The sequence below is a fragment of the Cydia amplana genome, chromosome 2 (assembly GCF_948474715.1).
Source record: "Cydia amplana chromosome 2, ilCydAmpl1.1, whole genome shotgun sequence".
NCBI lineage: Eukaryota > Metazoa > Arthropoda > Insecta > Lepidoptera > Tortricidae > Cydia > Cydia amplana.
Genome location: NC_086070.1, coordinates 5040407 through 5065852, shown reverse-complemented (window position 1 = coordinate 5065852; position 25446 = coordinate 5040407). Strand labels below are relative to the sequence as shown.

The window sequence follows — 25446 nt, the reverse complement described above, 5'->3', positions numbered from 1 at the left end:
GATAGAGTGATTCAAGAGGAAGGTTTATGGTTTGTTTCATGACCCCCGCGATACAGGCCATGCCTAGTGCGGGGTTCAATGTAACCTTCCTGCTAAACTTCAATTATGAATAAAAATATTGTTATTGTTATTGTTATTGTTATTATTGTTAATTTGTTAACCCGTGCGAAGCCGGGCGGGTCGCTAGTATAGGTATAAAGCACTAGCTTGTGGCCGTGGCCTCCCCTGCGTAGAATGCTTAGGTACTTCGTCTACTTCCATATCCCGATTCCATTGTAAAATGTACACCGGATGATTTTCGTAGGTAATAGAAATGAGTAGTAGTTTACGTAACAAACAATTTGGTAACTTTCCCATTTATAATGTAAGCACGGATCCTGCAACCTGCAACAAAACTTTAATTTCTTTGCGCAGTTCCAAAATGAATATTCCAGCTAAATCTGTTTGAAAATTAGATCAAATGCCGAGTTTTGCACATTGCGGGAAGAGGCTGTAATAGAACCAAACTGTTGTGTTGAGTACAAACTGCGCGTTAAACTGTCTCGCTTAATGTTTGCCGCATTTCGCACCAACTATGCGGCATCGCGCTTTGACTCACAAACAGAGCAACTGCAGTCATAAATGTTTCGGTTTAGGCGTAGGATTCTGATAAGCTAGTAAGTGAAACCCTTTTAGATTAACAATAAAACGAACAATTATGTGAACATACTTGGGATAAAGTAAACGTTCTAGTGCTCGACATGCTAATGCCCAATAGATGACACCCTGCTTCTCACCTCTATTGACAATGATTTAAGTTTTAAGATGACATGTACTGGGACCGCGTCGAGCACCAGTACGTTTACCTTATTCGATACTCAGCTCAGCTAACACAAACCAAACCAAATTCACTTCACTACTAAATGGTCCACTCAACATATTCAGACATGTTATAAGTGACTTTATGTGAACTGTTGGACGAGATTTATCAGGGTACCCACCCTGCCTCTCCTTAACACCCTGTCTTATTACACCTAATTTAGGGCTCCATTATGGTCCCTTGAAATTTGGTGGATATGCTGTGGAATTTTGGGATTTTGAATCACTTTGGTTATGGCACAACATCGGGCAACCTAAAACGCTGTATTGCAGATTTTTGCTAATCAAAAGCATAGCAACTCATTAAATCGACGAGTTTTGCTCTAGGGAAGAATACCAATTTAATTGGTCCCACCGCCCGTTACTTGCACGGGTACACAGTAATGTTCCGCTTTATCGGGCGCGCTATCGCGGATTTAAATTAAATTCAGTTGTACGTAACATTGCCGACGGCTGCCACGTCGTTGTCGTTACACGGTGTGTTACGTTGTACGAGTACAGAATAGATACTAGTATTAACATACAGAAAGAGGGCCCTCTATCTAACTGAACCGATTTTTACAGACTGGGGTCAAATATCATCCCTTTCGCAGAACATCATCTCTAGTTAGCACATCCTTAGTCGTACTTGTAGCTCATGAAATACGGCGTTTCGTGAACAAATGATTTCTTTTGGCATGATGGGTCCTCTCAACTTTATCTTGATGTCATTCATATCATTTAGATAAGCCACTAGGCCAAGTTTGGTACCCGCAAACCACAGGATAAGTAGGCCCAGTTGGCCTAAACGTGAAGCCTCCTAATCAAAACAATCTTCTTTTATTTATGTATCAAGCAGAAATGTCACAATCTTTTTTTGTTTGGCGGTATCTACCTACTCTACCTATCAACTGAAGATCACATTTGTCAGAACATACAGCATATCAATTTAATTTTCAGCCTGAAAATCCTTCCAACTTTAATGCAAACCTAAAATTCAGTACCTAGGTATCCGAACGAAATTTTAGCAACTATTTACCCGCAATATGGCATGTCGTAATGCAGAAATATGAGATTTATGTATCGGCTCGGTAAATTTCCCCCGGGACGCGGCCCAATATGTCTGCACTCTTAAACTGTTTGCCCGTTTACTTATCGGAAACGGACTGCGACCCATTAAACTATATTTGGTTATTAAGATATTGGTTTTTCGAAATGTAGGTAGTGAATTTTGCAGTTCAAATTAAACTTGTAAATTTAAATGCTTCACTTCAGAGCCCAAGGCCTAAGGTAGGTTATACAAGTGTGTTGTATACCTACTCTAATAACCTTAATAATTTCTACATTGGGTTTAATTATGGTACCTAAGAATGCGCGTAGGTACAGTCAGTAAAACGTACAGTCAGCTGGAGAGATAAATGACAACCTCCAATGTTGTAGCTGCTTCAGCTTACTGTACAGTCAGCAATACTGAAATGACTAATGAATACAGGCCTCACTGAAAATCAGCGTCACGTTGTGTGTCACTCACTCGTGACATCATATATATATTATACTACTCTTTGCATCAAGCTGAGTGAGAACCTTTTAGCACAATGTTCTTTTATATTTCTGTTCGTCCTAATTAATTTTTGTTATTATATTTTGTTGATTTTTATGCTAATTTGTTAATTTATTGTGCTAATAAATATAACTTACCTACTTACTTACTTACTATTCCCGTAGGATCTTTGCATACAAACTTCAATGCAGGGCGAGATACCTGTTCTCTGCAGCTGACTGTCCACTCAGTTTCTATGGAATGTAAAACAGTAAAAGTCGTAACACACTCGCTCCGTGACCTATCTCTTTCTCGCTCTCGCCTATGGGTGCGGCGCACCGCGACCTTGAACGGTGCGGTAGTGTGTTATGGCTATAAAGCGGACAAAGAGACCGGTACATTTTATCTCGTAACATTTTCGGACTAATGAAATTCATCACAATTAAAAATACAAACTTCCTTAGCTATAATTTTGTATAGCGGGCGGTACGAGCTAGAATCCGAGTTCTATAATTTTATTATGCACTGTGATTATGCATATTCGTGATTTCGTGATAATCTTAGAAATTAATATTCTCTAAGATACTGAACGAATAGGTAATGTCATAGAGACATTTGGTAGTGCGTTCAGATACCCTGAAATATTTTTCAGGTATTCCGATTTTCACACATTTTTTTAAAAGTAAGGATTAGTAGAGATTAGTTACACTAATATTTATAATAATAATGCAATCACGTCAATTTTTCCTGACAGATTTATGAAACTGCACATATTTAGACGCAATGATGCAGAAAACACGGCAAATATATGTTTGTTTCGTAACCCACTTTAAAATACTCTAAATGTCAGTGTCAGTCATGTGTCATGTCCGTCGTTGTCAAAATGGTTTTGGTTTTGTTATTCATGTTTTTCGATAGAGAAAAATAAATTACTTGTTGAAAAATACGAATCTAATTTAAATAAAGTCATATTAATATATCTAGTTTCGTATTATCAATTGGATATTATGTAAAATTGGAAGACTTGTATTCTTCCGAGCGGTAATCCCTTGCGGTAAATTCATTAAGGATATTTTTTGTGTTGTCAGTAAATTATCATTATTAGGTGTATTTAATTGTTATTCCACAATGTCGGCGCTGCTAACTGCGGACTGGTTCCAGTTGGATTCCTACTACAGGTTAGATAAGAATACAGCTTTTCCCTTTTTGCTCGCTTGCAAATAATGAGGAGATATGGGCGTACATACATTTTCAACGTTTTTACCAAGAGATTGATGATAGGAATCATTCTAGATTATATCTTCATAATTTTTCATACTTAAAAACACTGAATTAATAAAATTATACTAATGCAGCAGGTGCCCAAAATATAATAAGCAGACTGGTGGTTATTTACCTTGTTTGGTTGATACCTTGTTATTAACAATTAGCATAAACATTGTCAGAAATGATTAAATTGTAAAAAGTCTCAACTGAGCATCTTTCTTGTTTAGCACCCACACCATACACTTACTATAAGTATACATTAGAAAGGGAATATACTATTAGAAAGGGAGTACTGCCAAATCCTTAGCACCATCCCATAGGTGCCATTTTAGAATGAAATTTAGCTTAGAGTCTATTCGGAAAGAGAAGAATAGTGAAACATATAAAAACTAACTACAAATGTATTTTACATGACTGAAACCATTTTTTTATTTTTTGTTACAATTTAAATTCTTTAGGTAATATTTTACAGGCGTTTAGAAATTTATAACATGAACTGGTCCATGGACGAGGGCCTAGACAACATGATCATCAGTGGAGCCCCGTACGGAGGACCTATTGCTGTGGTGCGGGACCGGAAGCAGTTTGGCAGGATTGCAACCACTGCCAAACCTGTCATAACAATATTCAACTGTGTAGGAAATGTTATATCAAAGATTTTGGTAAGTAATTTATTTTTTATATCTTAATTCTCTTTTAAAAATCTTGTTAACACATTTTCAAGTGTCTTGTTAACCTCTGTGTTCTTATATCCCTGATGCTTATACCCTACATTATATTAGAAATACTAAAGGTACTCTCAGTCTGTCTGTCTGTCACCTCTTAAACATCTGCATCGATTTGTTGTGCTATATTTCACTGTGCAATATTACACAAATGAAAAATTCCCTTACCAGGATTTGACCCAGAGCTTGTAGTTTGAAACATACTATCATTTGTATGTATGTATGTATTACCTGTGACAGTAAGTACATCCGATCCCAAACAAACATCATAGATGCACTCGAGTTTGCGCTGAAACAGAAGTGGAGATGGGCCGGCCACATAGGAAGATTGACAGATGACAGATGGAATGGACCAACAAAGTCACAAAGTGGCCAGGACCCCATGGCAAAAGGAAGGCGGGAAAACCCATAACAAGATGGTCCAGGGATATCATAGCCACAGCTGGAGAAAATTGGCTAATCAAGGCTAAAGACCGAGAAAGGTGGAAAGATATGGAGGAGGCCTATACCCGACAGGGGTCCTTAATATAGTAAAATAAACAACAATAGTATTAGAAAACTTTTATTATGTAAACTATTTAAGGAAAAACAAAGGCTTAAATAAATAAAATAAATAGAATGTATTACCTGTGACATTTCCAGTGGAACAGCGGAGTCCTGATCCACATGGGCTGGTCGGACGGGGAGCAGCTGCTGTGTGTGCAGGAGAGCGGAGATGTGCTTATTTACGACATGTTTGGTGCCTACCAGAAGACATTCAATATGGGGCAAGAAGTTAGGGACACTAAGGTACCATGTTCTACTTATACATAAGGATATATTTATGTGTGGCTGTGGGGTAAGTGTGGCTGGCCTTTACAACTTTAATTTCAACTCATAGTTTTAACTAGATATTTCTATGTACAAAAAACTTAGCTAAACACACTTAAATGAAATAGACTACTGTGTTTATGTAGAAATAGCTAATAAAATAAAATGACTCGGTTTTATTACTCTTTACTTAACTAATAATGTACTAGAATGAATGCACAGTTATATGTGCTGGTGTATTTTTCCTCCCCTACTGTACTACTATATTCCCTTATATATTGTTTATACTGTTTGTGAACAGGTCAGCAAAGCACAGCTGTTCCCCAACCCTCACGGTATAGGACTAGCTGTAATGACTACCACCAACCGCATGTTCTTGCTGAGCAACATCTCCGAGCCCAAAGTCAGGCCCGTACCAGATCTGCCACGTAAGTGGTTCAATCTGTTATATTTATTAAAATAAAAAGTGTAATATTGATACCTTCACTATAACATTTCTTTTTATGTTCAACTTGTTTTTATTGTACCCCAAAACAAAAGGAAACAACGGAACCCTTATAGCAGCGGTCGGTAACCTGCGGCCCTTCAGCCTGTCACTTGCGGCCCGCGAGCCTCCCTGGCTATTTTGTATGTAATATGTATTGACAAATGAAAATGTCTGATGCTGTCATCAATGTTAACAAAGTACGGCCCGCGTCAAATTCGTTAACTACTATATGAACTCACATTTATAGACGGGTCTAACGCGAAATTTATTCACATACCTTACCGACGTTTCGACACAGGTTTCACTGGTCATGGTCGCGGCTAACTGATGTCCCAGCAAAATGTCAAAACAGAGATTTGTGCAGAGATTTGTTTGTGTACTATATGGCCCTTGGCTGCTAAAAGGTTGCCGACCCCTGCTTTATAGGATCACTATATTGTCCGTCCGTCCGTCCGTCTGTCTGTCAACGTACAATCATACTTATTACAATAATCCGTACTATGAATATTTTAAACATATTAGAAAGTTAAATGGTGGAGACACTGGAGACAGTTTTATTCCTATACACAACTTGTTCTGTGCGTGGCTTCTCTTGTTTCTATGTATACCTGGCAGAACCGAGAGATAATGAGCCAAGTATGTTTCATTACTTTTGTTCCAGGGGCCAGTGAACCAATCACATCGTGGTGCGTTCTGAGCGCGGGGCTTCGCTCGTCCGCCGTCATCGGCTTCCTCGTATGTCGCAACAAGGAGATATACAAGTGCCAGCTGGGAGAACCAAGGCCTGTGCTCATGGTATGACTTTATCTAGCTTCCCTTTCTAAGCCAGGAGTTGCCAACCAGCGGGCTACATTCCCTAAAATATTCCTAGGCCAAGTGAGCTTTCATCGGATCCCTCATGTGACGCAATAAGGAGCCCAGGCCTGTGCTAGCTTACTATACCAGCAGTTATCAACCATTGAGGCGTATAAACAACTTGAAAGTTTGATCTATTTAAAAAAATGTAGAGTAGAACAGCCAGACCGACAAACAAAATCATTTTTGCTCAATCTAAAACGGAGACTCTTCGCTCGCTCGGTCAATCACGCTCGTGCGCAGGCACGCCGGAAGCCGCAGGGCTTCGTTAGAGTTCAATTCATTATACGCTTTCCCCAACAAAATTTCCCACCCCATTTGCCTATTCTTCCTCTTCTCGTATCGATGGTTTCAGACTTTCAGACAGTGCGGCACTAAAAGGTACCTAGCGACATTTATTATTTGGCTATTATAATATTATTACTCAATCAATCAATCAATCAAAGTGGAATATCATTACTAAGTGGATTATATATTATATATACAGAGAGATTAATAATAGGCCTTTACCATCTGTGTCAGATGTTTAAGCAGCATCCCGGTTACAACACTTGTGTTTGTGGCTGTAAAGCCCAGAATCAGACCAAACTAAATCTGTATGGCAATGTCATCATTAATGTCAAATTGATATCTAATCAAATTTCTGTCCTATCCAAGTCGGTGCAAAGTTACCTTATACTTAGAGGTAAACAAGTTAACAGCAAACTGGCAAGTTATCTGAAAGCTCAATACAAAGTGAATATTACTAAACAGCATTCAAGTTTCTAAGTAAGTTACTGTTCGACATGACGCGTTCCGGCACAAGGAGACCTGGAAACTAATTAATGAAAATTTTCTAATTCTAAGTATCATTGTTGCATGCAACAGCGTCTTAGCACGAGTATTTCGCAAATAATACTGTTGTTACACTTTATATCAGATTAGAATTTATCTTAACCGAGGGCTGCCGCCTTCTTTACAACAAGTATGTGCCTAGAATTGTAGAAGTTCTAAACTCTAAATTATACATTTGAAACCTTTAACCCTTCCACGGACCAGATCTTTACTATTCAAGCCGCAATGCCATTTCATAGCTCTAGAAAAAAATACTGTTAAAAAGATGATGTTATGGAGTTATACAATATGGATTGTAAAGGAACTTAAGTATAACACCTCACTTTTTTTATAGTAAGTTGACTAACTTATATATTTCCTTTTTTTATTTCTAATTCAACTTATACATTTCCATTTTTAGGGTTCCGTACCTCAAAAGGAAAAAACGGAACCCTAATAGGATCACTCGTCTGTCTGTCTGTCTGTCTGTCCGTCCGTCCGTCCGTCCGTCTGTCACAGCCTATTTTTTCCGAAACTACTGGACCAATTAAGTTTAAATTTGGTACACATATGTAAGTTTGTGACCCAAAGATGGACGTGTAACGTAAATAAATTAATTTTAAATATGGAGGCCATTTTTGGGGGGTAAATGCAAAAATTAAAAAAAAGTTTTTCTAACTATATCGTGTTACATATCAAATGAAAGAGCTCATTGTAAGAATCTCAAATGTATTTTTTTTATAATATTAGGATAAATAGTTTAGCGGTTATTCAAGAAAACAGGCAAAATATGACCATTCCCCCCCCCCCTCCCCTTATCTCCGAAACTACTGGGTCTAAAATTTTGAAAAAAATACACAAAATAGTTCTTTACCTATCGAATGACAGGAAAACCTATTAGAAATGTGCAGTCAAGCGTGAGTCGGACTTAATTACTTAGTGTTTGATGCTACCCCTACGGGTTTTTTATAGACATTTCACTCACGTTTCACATGAAAAAATACATTGTCAAAAATTGTGTCATGTACGGAACCCTTGGAGCGCGAGTCCGACTCTCACTTGGCCGGTTTTTATATTCCTAAGTCTACTTATAAATTTCCAGCGTCCGGAAATCCGGAACCCGTACACGCAGGTCCTGTGCATCGTGCCCTCGCAGAACGGGCGGCACGTGGCGCTCTTCACGGACTCCGGGTTCCTGTGGATCGGCGCCTCCGACTTCAAGAGCAAGTACGCAGAGATCGACACTGGCTGCATCAAGCAACCTAAGGAACTAGTCTGGTTAGTGTGTCAATGATAAGATCACTGTGACAGTGTATCTATACACGCATTCGTGCATCGTGCCCTCGCAGAATGGGCGGCACGTGGCGCTCTTCACGGACTCCGGGTTCCTGTGGATCGGCGCCTCCGACTGCAAGAGCAAGTATGCGGAGATCGACACTGGCTGCATCAAGCAACCTAAGGAACTAGTTTGGTTAGTGTGTCAATGATAAGATCACTGTGACAGTGTATCTATACACGCATTCGTGCATCGTGCCCTCGTAGAACGGGCGGCACGTGGCGCTCTTCACCGACTCCGGGTTCCTGTGGATCGGCGCCTCCGACTTCAAGAGCAAGTACGCGGAGATCGACACTGGCTGCATCAAGCAACCTAAGGAACTAGTCTGGTTAGTTTGTCAACGATAAGATCATTGTGACAGTGTATCTACACACGCATCTGTGCATAGTGCCCTTGTAGAACGGGCGGCACGTGGCGCTCTTCACCGACTCCGGGTTCCTGTGGATCGGCGCCTCCGACTTCAAGAGCAAGTACGCGGAGATCGACACTGGCTGCATCAAGCAACCTAAGGAACTAGTCTGGTTAGTGTGTCAACGATAAGATCACTGTGACAGTGTATCTATACACGCATCTGTGCATCGTGCCCTTGTAGAACGGGCGGCACGTGGCGCTCTTCACGGACTCCGGGTTCCTGTGGATCGGCGCCTCCGACTTCAAGAGCAAGTACGCGGAGATCGACACTGGCTGCATCAAGCAACCTAAGGAACTAGTCTGGTTAGTTTGTCAACGATAAGATCATTGTGACAGTGTATCTATACACGCATCTGTGCATCGTGCCCTTGTAGAACGGGCGGCACGTGGCGCTCTTCACGGACTCCGGGTTCCTGTGGATCGGCGCCTCCGACTTCAAGAGCAAGTACGCAGAGATCGACACTGGCTGCATCAAGCAACCTAAGGAACTAGTCTGGTTAGTGTTTCAATTATATAATCACTCAGTGACAACCGCTGTATATGTAAATTGCCGACAAGGAGCTGCTTGTTTGCTATCATCGAGGTATATATAAAAAGTATATTTTATTTTATTTACAATAAAATTTAAAATAGAGTCTATGCGGAAAAAGAAGAGTCGTAGAATGTATTGGATTCCACACATTTCACAACTCTTCTCTTTCCGCACAGACTCGATCGACATTATATTAGCGCCATCTGGTGAAATGCAACTTACCTACCTAAGAATTGTCGCTGATGTACCGCAAATCTTTCACAAAATACCACAAGTAAATCGCTCGATCAGTTTTGGATATAATTGAGAAAAATAATTCCAACAAACGCATGAACTCACCATTCACACTGTCTAAATGTATTTACCGGCTCCGTTCCGTCGGTCGTGGGTCAACAGGAAAACATTCAATCGATCACGTTCGTTTAATTTCAACTTATATTATTTGTTCAGGTGCGGCTCTCAAGCCGTGATAGCCCATTGGGACGACATGCTCTGTATCTTCGGTTCGAAAGGGCAAAAGACGGAGTTCCCCTACGACGGGCCGTTCCACGTCATCCCCGAGATGGACTGCGCTCGTGTCGTGTCGCAGTACACACACGAACTTATAGAGAAAGTGCCAGTCGTCATTGAGAAGATATTCAGGATCGACAGCACCGCACCTGGCTCATACTTGGTTGAAGCATCGAAACAGTTCCAGGTGAGGATTTCTCAAAAAGCAGACATTCAGTCACCGAATGTTTTGGTTAACCCCGGGATAGATGTCTTATCCAGAAGTAAAATATTCGTTTTACTTTATCCATCTCATCGTTATACGTTTACTATACTACTATCGTTGCATTATTAGTTTACAGGATTTTTATAACCTAACCGTAATAATTTTCAGGGTCTATCCTTGATGTATATCCGAAACAATTATAAAATTTGCGCCTATGACGTTTGCGCGGTCTGCGGCGTGTTTAAATACCACTGGCCTTATGTTAACGTACAAAATTAAGTCTATCATAATAATCATAATCATAATATTTTTATTCAAAATAGACTCTTACAGAACACTTTTTAAAAGTTAAAAATTGTAGAGAATAATTTACATAGAATATACATGTGTATTAAAATTATAACTTAATATATGCCACGCTTGATTGTAGATAAGGTATCCGACCATACGTGTGTGTCTGTTAAATAATCGTCTACTCTATAATAGCCTTTCTTTATTAAAGTATCTTTTATTATAGTTTTGAACTTGTTTTCTGACATATTCACAATATGATCGGGTATCTTATTGTAGCAACGTGTATCACAATTACAACCTAAATAGGTGATTTTAATTAGCCTGAACATTGACAAATAAAAATTAAAACACAAAGTAGTGGTAGAGAAATAATATGTATATATTACATATACCAAAAGCGAGTTTTTTTAAGTAGACAATTTATCTTTGTCGCAGAAACGCAGCCACAGGGCAGACGAATACATCCGCCTGGTGAAACCCGACCTGGCCAAAGCGGTGCAGGACTGCATCGACGCCGCCGCCTTCGAGTTCGAGCCCGACGTGCAGAAGATGCTCATTCGGGCCGCGCAGTTTGGCAAGGTAAAGGCTTCGTCACACAGGCGCGTTTTCCGGGCGCGGCGTGAGCGGGGCGCGGCGTGAGCGGGGCGCGGCGTGAGCGGGGCGCGCCGCTTTTACATATAAAATGCTCACGCCGCGCCCGGAAAACGCGCCTGTGTGACGAAGCCTTAAGTGGGTGAAGTTTTTGATGCACCTGGTTGCCATGGTGAAGTATCCAGGCCCCTATTTCACCACGGTGACAGGTGCGACAATTGTCGACATCACTGTTGCTGACGTCACAGGCCTCTATAGGATACGGTAACCGCTTACCATCGGACGGGCGGTGTGCTTGTTTGCCACGAACATTTTAATAATAAAAAAACTCCATTATATCGCCATTAAATAAGTACTGTTTTTGCGAAGCTAACTACAATTGTCACAAGAAACACTACAATTGTCACGAAATTTCGACACAGAACTCATTTCCTGTCAAAAAATCATTTCCTGTCAAGAAATCTACGAAATTCTTTGAAATCATGTGACAATTGTCATAAACATCCCAAGAGAATTATCTTTTTTTTCCGATATAATAAAGTTTTTTTTAATAATACAATGATGGTGGCAAACAGTAACACGGCCCGCCCGATGGTAAGCGGTAGGTAACCGTAGCCCATGGATGTCTGTGACGTCAGCAATAGTGATGTTTTATAATTGTCGCACCTGTCACCGTAGTGAAATAGGGGCCTGGTGAAGCCTTCAAACAAACCATACTTAAACAGTTTCCTTTCTTCGAATATTCCTATCCTGTCCTAGTAAAAACACTATAAAGACTGTTATGGGTTAAAGGGCTTCATCGTGGACCAGCAACTGACAGACCACTACGTGCGCACGTGCCGGTGGCTACGCGTACTGAACGCCATCCGCAACCCCAAGGTGGCCATCCCGCTCACGTTTTACCAGTATCCTTTTATACACATGTAGGCAACTAAGCTGTAAAGCTTTGGATTCCTCCGAAAACGGTGCCGTCATATTACGGCCGCTGTATAGCGTTGACTGACGTCACTAGAACGTTGTCTATGTAAACAAGATGGCGCGGTTTCCTAGACGGCGTTACGTTACGTTGATTGTCAACGTAACGTAAGATGACGGCCGTCATGACCTTGTCGATAAGTTTCGTGAACGTTTTATTAGATAGCGGTGACGCCATTTTGAATAAATGACACGAGATTTGAATAAATGATTCCGTACTACGATTATTTTCCTCTTCTGATGATATTTCATCCTCCAAGTAAATTATAGATGATCAAGCAAATCTTGTCAGTAGGAAAAGGCGCGAAATTCAAATTTTCTATGGGACGTTATCCCATCGCGCCTACATTTTTCAAATTTACCGCTTTGACCTTGGTGGATGACGGTGTGTTATGACGCCGTGGTACTTTCCACATGTCGCCACCGTAAAGACGGCCGTCTTTTGCGGCCGCTATATGACGGCCGTCATATGACGGCACCGTTTTCGGAGGAATCCAAAGCTTAAGTATAAACTTTATTGAAGGGGCTCCATATGGGACCAGCAGATGATGGATCACTACGTAGTGTGTCATAGATGGTAGGATCCTAATAGATGTGGTATACGCGCATCCGTGATGGACAAAACATAGGCAATGCGACACTATGATTGGTCAAATATATTTGTTGCCCACCATAATCCATACTAATTTATGGTGGGGAATAAAAAAGTGAGACTGTGACAAGGACAAACAATAATAGCGCTTTCGCTGCTACTCATACTCATACAAGATACATAAGACTATCCCGTTCGGTCATTTCCCCCCACCCCTCATGCCTGATCCAGTTTAAATACTAGATTCATGGTAGTGCGTACATGCCGTTGGTTGCGCGTGTTCAATGCCACTTTATGGTGATTTATTTACGTTTAGCGTAAGCCAACTATTATTTTTGGCAGAACTCCAAGTTCGTCCGCCACGTGAGATCTCGAGAAATCAACACAGTTCTTGGTGTTTCCTAATGTTCTATTTACTTACATCTAACTCAGTTATGAGTTATGACTATTTACATACAGTTATCTATTTTTATCAGTCCTTGAATCACTCAAGGGGCAATCCATTTAGAAGTTTCGATAAAGCGAAAATATACACGCTAAATAAAATAATACAAGTGTATTTAGGATTTTAATGCATATGTCTTTGCAATATAATTTAAGGACAGAATATTCATAGTTTCCGGGCCTCCATTAGTTACTTTATGTTTTATTATCCGTTTCTAACAAATACATAAGTCAAAATAACAGATTAAGACAAAAGATTAACTAAGTGAAACTTGTAGTGCGTTTATAAATAACGCCATTTATCTTTCCTTTTTTTATTATTAACAAATTAGGATACAACTTGTAATTATTAATGTGAAAGCCAGTATTATTTTTTGTATTATCTGTCTACGTCTGTTTTTTCCCAATAAAGGAAAAAAAAAACGATTATCCGTTGGAAATGTAACCTTAACCCAACGCAACAGAGTCCAAAACCTAGGAGAGCGGATACTGCTGGACCGACTGATCTGGCGACGGCTGCACTGCCTCGCGTTACACATCGCGGACTATCTGCAGATGAAGGACGGCCAGACCCGCGTGCTGTCACACTGGGCGTGTTATAAGGTAACTTGAACCTTAACCCAACGCAATAGGGTCCAAAACCTAGGAGAGCGGATACTGCTGGACCGACTGATCTGGCGACGGCTGCACTGCCTCGCGTTACACATCGCGGACTATCTGCAGATGAAGGACGGCCAGACCCGCGTGCTGTCACACTGGGCGTGTTATAAGGTAACTTGAACCTTAACCCAACGCAATAGGGTCCAAAACCTAGGAGAGCGGATACTGCTGGACCGACTGATCTGGCGACGGCTGCACTGCCTCGCGTTACACATCGCGGACTATCTGCAGATGAAGGACGGCCAGACCCGCGTGCTGTCACACTGGGCGTGTTATAAGGTAACTTGAACCTTAACCCAACGCAATAGGGTCCAAAACCTAGGAGAGCGGATACTGCTGGACCGACTGATCTGGCGACGGCTGCACTGCCTCGCGTTACACATCGCGGACTATCTGCAGATGAAGGACGGCCAGACCCGCGTGCTGTCACACTGGGCGTGTTATAAGGTAACTTGAACCTTAACCCAACGCAATAGGGTCCAAAACCTAGGAGAGCGGATACTGCTGGACCGACTGATCTGGCGACGGCTGCACTGCCTCGCGTTACACATCGCGGACTATCTGCAGATGAAGGACGGCCAGACCCGCGTGCTGTCACACTGGGCGTGTTATAAGGTAACTTGAACCTTAACCCAACGCAATAGGGTCCAAAACCTAGGAGAGCGGATACTGCTGGACCGACTGATCTGGCGACGGCTGCACTGCCTCGCGTTACACATCGCGGACTATCTGCAGATGAAGGACGGCCAGACCCGCGTGCTGTCACACTGGGCGTGTTATAAGGTAACTTGAACCTTAATCCAACGCAAAAGGGTCCAAAAGGGCACGTCTTAACTGTCTGTCGTGGCATTTAGCTGGTTGCAGGTTCAGACCTGCATACTATCACATTAAGCTAGCCAACTAAACGCTGCAGGTACTAGAACCGCCAGGCGTTAAATATAGCGAGCTAGTGACTGCTCACACAACGTTTCAAACAATAATTGAGGAGGCCTCTCTTCGAGTACGCCACTTATACCGGTCCTGAGCCAATCTCATCCAGAAGTGACCCGCAATCTTCAGAATATCGTCCACCCAACGAGCCAACGGACGCCAGGCACTCTTTTCGGTTAAAAGCGGCCACCATTCTGTTAACATTTTGGCCCACCTGCCAAATGGAACTATAAAATATAATGTTTATTAAACAATTGAATTCGTTGTGATATGGTTAAATATTAATTTAAATGTTGCCATCAGGTGACGCAACCTCACCTGGATAACGAGAGCGCTGCGCGCGAGATTGGCGAGAAGTTGCGTAACGTGGCCGGCATCTCTTACACCACCATCGCCAAGAAGGCCTCCGACAAGGGGCGGAAGGCACTCGCCATCAAGGTAAACATCTCTGTAGCCGCCGTGCAGGTCAGGATCTCGACGACTCAAATAAAAAGCTTCGATTTAAAGTAAACTGATGTAATCTTCCAAAGATACTGGTTACAAGGGGTTCTTGGCAAAACAGTTAAATGCACTGACAATCCAACCTCTAGACTGAGCTTAGGCCAATTCTTTCATGAAACCGATGCTGCCAAAAATACGGGGGTGCGGGGGGACGAGGTGAGCGAATCCCGTGCCGTGATTGGTCCGTTCAAAGACACGGACCAATCACGGCACGGGATTGACTCAAAGATGGAGTAACGCTACCGTATGTGTGGCAGAGGGGGTAGCGCGAGTATGCTATGTCTAGAGGTTGGATTGTCTGTGGTTAAATGTAGAAGTGGTGTAGTTATTGTATGAAGGCTGATGAGAGAGTGATTTGCAATATTTGATCAGTACAAAAGGTGGTTTAAATTTAGGTGCCTCTAATTGGCCGCGATACAAAGTATGTGGAGCGCCCCTATTGGTGCTTAAGAAAAAGCTTCCGAATACTAGCCGAGCCCGACGGCCACGTTTAGCTACTGCATTAGGAATATAGGTATTGAGATTTTATACAAATATAAAGGTTGCGTTCACAACAATCTCCATGTACATAATTGTCATCCTGCAGACTACGTGGAGGTTTCATTTGCAATATAAGTGTGCGCGAACAAAAGTTCGCCCTGCGCTCATTTTGGCAACCCATGAATTAATCCTGTAGCACGGTCGCATTTTTATCGCTTGTCACCATGCCTGTCACGTTCTAACGAGTATGTAAGTGCGAAAGTGAAGGGTAGTCACAGGCGATAAAAATGGAACCATGCTGCGCCCGCAGATTTTCGTGTGCTACTCTGCAGCGGCGCCACCATAATGAATATAAATTAATTATATGATGAAATGATGTATCTGAAACGTACATTATGTACTAACTAATTAATGATGATACGTAATAAACAGCATTAGTACATCAATTTACAAAAGAAAAAAAATAACTAGTATCATTTCTATCTATGAGTACTATGTGACACCGTTGCAGAGTATGCTCCACAGCGGCGCTACTTTCAATGCCCATTATTTCGTTCCCTGTCACAGGTACAGCCATAAACATTATAGGTACATGATGTACGTTTCAGGTACATCATTTCACCATATAATAGGCTACATGACTAATTTTTTTTATGGTATCAATCGATCGGGTTTGTTTTTAGGATCAAATGTCTATATGGGACCCATTGCATTAAAGTAACACAAACGTCAGAAATTGTAGTCAAAGTCCGACAGTCGCACTTCACTCGCGAAACGCCCTATACAAAATGGCCAGAGGCCGTGACGTCATCGCCCACGTTGTAGTATGGACAAAACAAGAAAATTGCGTTTTTGTCGGTGAAATATTGCGTTTTTGTCGGTGAAATATTGCGTTTATGTATATAGTTGCTGTACAATATTTTTTTTGGTGAAATGTAAGGAATCAAATTTATTTATCGTATGGCATATCTATACATGTCACTGCGTTATAAATTTAAAGTTTAAAGCTAGAGTTCTTAAAATAATCCACGGCTTTCCCAGTCAAGGTCTTGAGCTCTTCAATGTTGCCACCGAATTTGGTGTTGGGGCATTCTAGCACCATGTGACGGATTGTTTGTTCCGGTTTTCCACATCCGCATGCCGCCGACTCACACCATCCCCATTTGTTCCTGTGGTATGCGGAGTTGCCCACGTCAGTTCTGAAGCGGTTCAGCAGGCACCAGACACGTCGTTGGGTAGTGAAACCTGGAGGTCTTGTACGGGGGCTTAGTTCGAAGAAGTCGGTTGGCGCCTTATTGGATTGCCACTCGCTAAGCCAGGCATTCTCTACCTTCCACAGGGGATCCATGGCGTTTAACCTAGCTAATGGTGGATTACGGGACTTAAGCCTACGATCAGTCTTGGCGAGCACATCGCCGTGAATGGGTAGAGTTGGGTCTCTCCGTACTTTATCGAGCTCGCGGTGGAGGCACTGTTCCCGGCGTAGGTGGGGTGGGGCGATGTTGCTGAGGGCAGGTAGCCAGTAGGTAGGTGTAGGGCGTATACAGCCTGTGATGAGGCGCATGGTGTGGTTTAGCTGCGTGTCGACAGCTGAAACGTGGGTACTGTTAATCCACACAGGCGAGCAATACTCTGCCGAAGAGTAGACCAGTGCGAGAGCAGTTGTTCGGAGGCACGCAGCATTGGCTCCCCAAGTTGTTCCGGTCAGCTTGTGGACTATATTATTACGGGTCCTCAGTTTCCCGGCAGTTTTGTTCAGGTGGCTCTTGTAGGTTAAACTCCGGTCTAGAGTGACACCAAGGTATTTGGGGTTTGGGTTGTGTTTCAGTGCCTTTCCCATAAACTCCACGTTCAGCTCGGTGTTCGCTAGCTTATTGTTCAGGTGGAAGCAGCATACCTCGGTTTTATTTGCGTTAGGGCATAGTCGCCATCGGGAGAAGTAGTCATTCATAGTCAGTAGATAGAGGAATCAAATGGTACCCTTACTTTTATCGTTTTTGGAAGTTAAAAAAAACTTAAATTTTGAAACTTTCAGGTCCTGTATTTTTGTAATTTTTCAATATTTTATTTTAATATCCACATTATTGTGATAAATTGCTCGTTTGCTATCTATTTTACTAGATTTTGTTATAAAATTCAACATGTGTCAACATCCCTATTCATTGATATTCATTATGGTGGCGCCGCTGCAGAGTAGCACACAGATTTTCGAACTCGTTGAATTGATGCTATCTCGTTACCAGATTCTCGAGTACGAGAGCCACAGCAAGCTGCAGGTGCCGTTGCTGCTGCAGCTGGGCGAGGGCCCGACGGCGCTGCTCAAGGCCACGGCGAGCGGCGACACCGACCTCGTCTACATAGTGCTACTGCACTTGAAGGAGAAGATGGGCAAGCACGAGTTTGAGGTCAGTAGCTTTCTCCAGATTCTCGAGTACGAGAGCCACAGCTAGCTGCAGGTGCCGTTGCTGCTGCAGCTGGGCGAGGGCCCGACGGCGCTGCTCAAGGCCACGGCGAGCGGCGACACCGACCTCGTCTACATAGTACTGCTGCACTTGAAGGAGAAGATGGGCAAGCACGAGTTTGAGGTCAGTAGCTTTCTCCAGATTCTCGAGTACGAGAGCCACAGCTAGCTGCAGGTGCCGTTGCTGCTGCAGCTGGGCGAGGGCCCGACGGCGCTGCTCAAGGCCACGGCGAGCGGCGACACCGACCTCGTCTACATAGTGCTACTGCACTTGAAGGAGAAGATGGGCAAGCACGAGTTTGAGGTCAGTAGCTTTCTCCAGATTCTCGAGTACGAGAGCCACAGCTAGCTGCAGGTGCCGTTGCTGCTGCAGCTGGGCGAGGGCCCGACGGCGCTGCTCAAGGCCACGGCGAGCGGCGACACCGACCTCGTCTACATAGTGCTACTGCACTTGAAGGAGAAGATGGGCAAGCACGAGTTTGAGGTCAGTAGCTTTCTCCAGATTCTCGAGTACGAGAGCCACAGCTAGCTGCAGGTGCCGTTGCTGCTGCAGCTGGGCGAGGGCCCGACGGCGCTGCTCAAGGCCACGGCGAGCGGCGACACCGACCTCGTCTACATAGTACTGCTGCACTTGAAGGAGAAGATGGGCAAGCACGAGTTTGAGGTCAGTAGCTTTCTCCAGATTCTCGAGTACGAGAGCCACAGCTAGCTGCAGGTGCCGTTGCTGCTGCAGCTGGGCGAGGGCCCGACGGCGCTGCTCAAGGCCACGGCGAGCGGCGACACCGACCTCGTCTACATAGTGCTACTGCACTTGAAGGAGAAGATGGGCAAGCACGAGTTTGAGGTCAGTAGCTTTCTCCAGATTCTCGAGTACGAGAGCCACAGCTAGCTGCAGGTGCCGTTGCTGCTGCAGCTGGGCGAGGGCCCGACGGCGCTGCTCAAGGCCACGGCGAGCGGCGACACCGACCTCGTCTACATAGTACTACTGCACTTGAAGGAGAAGATGGGCAAGCACGAGTTTGAGGTCAGTAGCTTTCTCCAGATTCTCGAGTACGAGAGCCACAGCTAGCTGCAGGTGCCGTTGCTGCTGCAGCTGGGCGAGGGCCCGACGGCGCTGCTCAAGGCCACGGCGAGCGGCGACACCGACCTCGTCTACATAGTACTGCTGCACTTGAAGGAGAAGATGGGCAAGCACGAGTTTGAGGTCAGTACATTTAATTTTAAAATACATTTTTTCAAAGTGTAAGAAAAATATACCGTTTTTTTTTTTGATAGGTAACTTATTTATTAGGTCACCTGTATTAATGATGTACAATTGCCATATCTGAACATGCACGCCTTGACAATAGAGGTGTGTTCAGATATTTGTGAGCACCTTGGGCGGTCCGATATATTTGATGGCGGCTGTACGTTTTATTTTTCAGCTGACGATCCGCAGCTTCCCGCTAGCGCACGCGCTGTACATCAAGTACTGCGGCACGCACAACCGCGAGGCGCTGCGCAAGGTGCTGGTGCAGGAGGACGACTTCCCCGCGCAGGTGACTGGTTTAACACGTTCACTGTCCCAACTGTTAACTGTCAACCTTACAGCCTTTTAATAGAGGCTTGCTGTGACCCATATGTGGGGCACGGGACAGGGAACGATTTCGGGACTGCAATGTTGCATAAATTCCATTATTTGTCGAGTTCCAAACTTTTTAAAAGTTGAAATGGCCGTATCAAATGAAGGCATAGGTCCATTAAACAGCCAAACAGATGATCAGTACTTATTATTATAATGTTGGTACCGCGACTATTTAGGTGTCTCAAATTGGTTGGCGTATTTTCAGCAGAAAAATACACTTCTATTTTTTTAAAGGCGGCAAAGCAATTTTTTTTAATGGTTTTACTTTTTTCTGTGAAAATTATAATATTTATAACGTTACTTCTGTATAATATTTCTATTTATTGCACCATTTTTGAGAAAAGCACTATATATGACTCGGCTGGAAGGCTACTTGCTGGCTTCGGGTTCAATTAAACGGACTCCCAACCCAATGTCGCCCGTTTAAAATGAATCATCAAGCTACTTTCGAGCCTCGACAATAATGTACTATTGTTTTGTCACAATATAATGTATACCGCACGGTCTGCAATACAATAACTTGTTATATTAATTCCCAGGCCGCCGCACACGTGCGCGACGCGTGCGGCCCCACACAGCCCGGGCAAGCTGAGGCCGCGCTGATATCGGCCAGGGAGTGCTACAGGAAGGCCAAGAACGACTTAGGTGCACGAACGCTTTAGTCTTTCCCCATATCTGAAAACCGGCCAAGTGCGAGTCGGACTCGCGCACGGAGGGTTCCGCACCATCAACAAAAAATAGAGCAAAACAAGCAAAAAAACGGTCACTGACCCCGCCCGACGTTGCTTAACTTCGGTCAAAAATCACGTTTGTTGTATGGGAGCCCCACTTAAATCTTTATTTTATCCTGTTTTTAGTATTTGTTGTTATAGCGGCAACAGAAATACATCATATGTGAAAATTCCAACTGTCTAGCTATCACGGTTCTTGAGATACAGCCTGGTGACAGACGGACGGACGGACGGACAGCGGAGTCTTAGTAATAGGGTCCCGTTTTTACCCTTTGGGTACGGAACCCTAAAAATGCCTCTGCCCTATTCTCCTAAGGCCCACTTGCACCATCCCACAAACCCGGGGTTAAGCGATTAAACCGTTAACCAAGTGTCAAATTGTACTGGTAACCATGGTAACTCCAGGTTTAAGCGGTTAACCCCGGGTTAGTGAAATTGTGCAAGTGGGCCTAAGACTCCAGAAGCAGTTGATTAGTTTATACGCAGGGGTCTTAGGAGACTATGAGAGAAAAATAGGGTTTTATTACATCCAATATGCATTTTCTCAAGACAGGTGTGAAAAGCAAATAGTAGCACGGTAGCAAAATTTATTTCATCTCTAAAAAATACATAATACCTTCATTGCGGTCAAGATTCCATGCTATAATCCCGAAAGAAGTTTGACATCATCTTCCTCGCGTTGTCCCGGCTTTTGTCACGGCTCCTGGGAGCCTGGGGTCTGCTTTGGCAACTTATCCCGAGAATTGGCCTAGGCACTAGTTTCCGATTGCGGTTTCTTCAGACATTTTTCTTTACAGTTCTTTCATGTTTTCATAGGCGTGGCCATCTGTGAGGACGCCCGCAAGCTATGCAAGCAACAGTCCAGTCTGCAGGAGACCTACGGCGAGAGCTTCGTAGGGCTGTCGCTACACGACACCGCCAAGAAACTGCTCGAGCTAGGCGAGATCAAACTCGCGGACAAACTGCGCTCAGAATACAAGATGCCGGACAGAAGGTAAGTGCGCTCAGAATACAAGATACCGGACAGAAGATAAGTGCGCATTTAGTTAGAATTCGAAGGATTAAATATGGTCTTAAGTTTGGCATGAATGTTGTACAGTCAGCAGCAGAAGTTGCTAAGCGGGCGAGGTGTTCAAGATTACCTTGACACGCTTTTATTCCCTTAACAACAAAGTCGCATCATGATCATTTTGAACACTTGGCCCGCTTAGCAACTTCTGCTGCTGACTGTACACTCGATGGTCCCCTTCAGCTAGCGAGGTACATGCACCACAAAAGTTGAAATGCATGTAGTGGCGCGATCGAAGAACACCCTAGCGTATAATCTGCTTCAAACTCCACCACTTTAAATAAATAAAATAATATATCTTTATTTCGAAGAACAGACTTCATAGTTGTTAGTAACAAACAGTAAAATTAAAACAAATAAATTAAAAGACAGGAGCTTTAGGAGACATGGCCATGGAATGTGGATGCGGCACATACAGCACCGTACGGGCGGTTGGAGCAATCCGCAAGGCACGTCGCAACGACATAAGTATCTTGTTGCTAAAAAATACAAGCTTCCCGAAAGACGGACAACAATATACGGAGCAAAAGCTACAAATATAACTAAAAACTTTGCAAAAGCAAAATGGCAAGGGGCAAAACGCGGTTTTTCTACCAATACAATCAGTCAGAACTCGACAACATTCAATAAATATTTCTATTTACCAGGTACTGGTGGCTGCGCATCCTAACTCTAGCGGAGAAGGACGATTGGGACGAGCTCGACCGCTTCTCCAAGTCCAAGAAGTCGCCGGTCGGCTACGAACCGTTCGTGGACGCGTGCCTCAAGCACCGCAAAAACGACGAGGCGCTCAAGTACCTGCCGCGCTGTCGGGACGACATCAAAGTCAAGTACTACGTCAAGGCTGGGTGAGCAATGAACATGTTGTATATCTACTGTATTGTAGGAAGCCGCCGGTCGGCTACGAACCGTTCGTGGACGCGTGCCTCAAGCACCGCAAGAACGACGAGGCGCTCAAGTACCTGCCGCGCTGTCGGGACGACATCAAAGTCAAGTACTACGTCAAGGCTGGGTGAGCAATGAACATGTTGTATATCTACTGTATTGTAGGAAGCCGCCGATCGGCTACGAACCGTTCGTGGACGCGTGCCTCAAGCACCGCAAGAACGACGAGGCGCTCAAGTACCTGCCGCGCTGTCGGGACGACATCAAAGTCAAGTACTACGTCAAGGCTGGGTGAGCAATGAACATGTTGTATATCTACTGTATTGTAAGAAGCCGCCGGTCAGCTACGAACCGTTCGTGGACGCGTGCCTCAAGCACCGCAAGAACGACGAGGCGCTCAAGTACCTGCCGCGCTGTCGGGACGACATCAAAGTCAAGTACTACGTCAGGGCTGGGTGAGCAATGAACATGTTGTATATCTACTGTATTGTAGGAAGCCACCGGTCGGCTAGGAACCGTTCGTGGACGCGTACCTCAAGCACCGCAAGAACGACGAGGCGCTCAAGTACCTGCCGCGCTGTCGGGACGACATCAAAGTCAAGTACTACGTCAAGGCTGGGTGAGGAATAAAAATGTATATCTATACTGTATTGGAGGAAGCCGCCGATCGGCTACGAACCGTTCGTGGACGCGTGCCTCAAGCACCGCAAGAACGACGAGGCGCTCAAGTACCTGCCGCGCTGTCGGGACGACATCAAAGTCAAGTACTACGTCAAGGCTGGGTGAGGAATAAAAATGTATATCTATACTGTATTGGAGGAAGCCGCCGATCGGCTACGAACCGTTCGTGGACGCGTGCCTCAAGCACCGCAAGAACGACGAGGCGCTCAAGTACCTGCCGCGCTGTCGGGACGACATCAAAGTCAAGTACTACGTCAAGGCCGGGTGAGGAATAAAAATGTTGTATATCTATACTGTATTGGAGGAAGCCGCCGATCGGCTACGAACCGTTCGTGGACGCGTGCCTCAAGCACCGCAAGAACGACGAGGCGCTCAAGTACCTGCCGCGCTGTCGGGACGACATCAGTCAAGTACTACGTCAAGGCTGGGTGAGCAATGAACATGTTGTATATCTACTGTATTGTAGGAAGCCACAAGTCAGCTACGAACCGTTCGTGGACGCGTGTCTCAAGCACCGCAAGAACAGGCAGGCTCTGCTGCTGCTGCCGCGCTATCGGTTCGGTTGGTAAGGGTTACTTAAGGTAAACATCCCTGTGCTTGACATGCTAATGCCCAATAGATGACCTGCTGTCACCTCTATTGATAGTAATGTACTAGGGCCGTGACGAGCACTAGTACGTTAACCTTATTTACGGAATTTATTGCATGTAGCGATTCTGATGTTATATTACGTTTGTTTTTATTTTCCAGTTTTTACGAGGAAGCGGCACTAGTGGCCTTCGAGCAGAAAGACCAGAGCGCCCTGTTCTACGTGCAGAACAAGTGCCCGGTGAGCGAATCGACCAAACACGAGAAAATTGCCTCGCTACTAGATCAGCTGGCCACTAGGAAATAGCCTAAGAATTTTATAATGTTATAGGAATTGTAAACGATCTCTATGGGTTAGTATAGCCTATAATATGGGAAAACCCGTATGTAGCGAAAAGCGCCTACGCACAGAGAACCCGCCTAGCGGCCCGCTGGCAGTGAATGCGTCAAATCCCGCGATTAAAGGGTAACCATTGTCCAAACTGTTCATCGACAAAACTAAAAACCTCACGCTCACGCCAACGCCACGGTTCAAGGCTAGCAAATGAAACCGACTGAGTCGCTATAAAAATTACCATTGAATACTAGCTACATATTATGTTGTTGAATGTAATCAGTCAATAGTCAAAATATCTAGTTATCGAAGTTTGAGATATGTAAACCAAAATGTATTATATGTAACTATAATTTTAAGTTAAAACTTCTCAATATTTATAATATTTTATACGAAAAGGTAAATATGTAAATAAAATACAATATTATGGCTGATTGGTTTTTATTATGATGTCCGGAACACCGATACACTCATGAATTAACGACATTGACTCACAAGTTCTATTAATGATTGAAAACCGTACAGCAAATATTCAAATAGTATGAAGACTTCTTTATCTAGCTTTAAAACTTCAAACGCACGGTTTTTTTTTTAGATTTAAGGGCAAATTTTAACATCATCCCAAGAGATAGTGTTTATTGTAGATTTACTTGTTTCTATTATGATTTTACTTGTTAATATAATTATGTAATTCGAACCTGTATGAAAGAGGCCGCTGCAAACCGGTCTATGTGATCAGGAGGCCAATAAGTACATTTTGATATCAATACTATGCCATTTTGTCATCCTTCGCACGTGCATTTCGCTCGCACTTATTCGTACACGTATTGACGCAAGCGAGACGCACCGTCGCGCACGGACGAATGATAACCAAAGACATCTTTTTGACGTCAAAATGTACCGAATTGTAAGTTCGAATTGGCCTGGTCAAATACCGCGAGACGTGCGTTTGCGGCTATAAAAACTAGTCTTTGATTTTATACCAATTTACCAATTAAGTGATTTCAAAAAATCTATTTTTTAAGTATTCTAAACTGAACTAAAGTACCTATAGATACTTTGATTTTGCTCACATGCCTACTCTGTATTTGAATATTTAGTGCCGGTTCGGATACAGGTCTACTGTATTATTACTTGTAAACATATAACATCAATGGAGCTGGCATGACAGTTTTCTATATTTAAGCTGCAATATAAATATTAAAACCGAATGCTAAAATAGGACGAAATATATAACTATCATAAATTTCCATTGTTAACACATAAATTATGAAACACT

General features: G+C 43.5%; 1 protein-coding gene across 1 annotated transcript; it reads left to right on the top strand.

Moving 5' to 3' along the window:
- Nucleotides 1-3338: 3338 nt before the first annotated feature.
- On the top strand, nt 3339-24188 carry LOC134657009 (vacuolar protein sorting-associated protein 16 homolog). Its single transcript, XM_063512580.1, has 17 exons — nt 3339-3555; nt 4116-4305; nt 5011-5157; nt 5480-5606; nt 6327-6460; nt 8436-8611; nt 10063-10309; nt 11057-11200; nt 12005-12117; nt 13688-13826; nt 15117-15251; nt 18038-18199; nt 19680-19793; nt 20419-20524; nt 21427-21604; nt 22327-22527; nt 23996-24188. Exons 1-17 carry the CDS (start codon nt 3506-3508, stop codon nt 24138-24140), a joined length of 2508 nt encoding a protein of 835 aa, XP_063368650.1. The 5' UTR covers nt 3339-3505; the 3' UTR covers nt 24141-24188.
- Nucleotides 24189-25446: the final 1258 nt, after the last annotated feature.

Coding starts and splice junctions, on each gene's coding strand:
- LOC134657009 (XM_063512580.1), top strand. CDS start 3,506: ATGTCGGCGCTGCTAACTGCGGACTGGTTCCAGTTGGATTCCTACTAC. Junction 5,607..6,326: donor GCCCGTACCAGATCTGCCAC/GTAAGTGGTTCA, acceptor CTTTTGTTCCAG/GGGCCAGTGAACCAATCACA. Junction 15,252..18,037: donor GGAAGGCACTCGCCATCAAG/GTAAACATCTCT, acceptor TCTCGTTACCAG/ATTCTCGAGTACGAGAGCCA.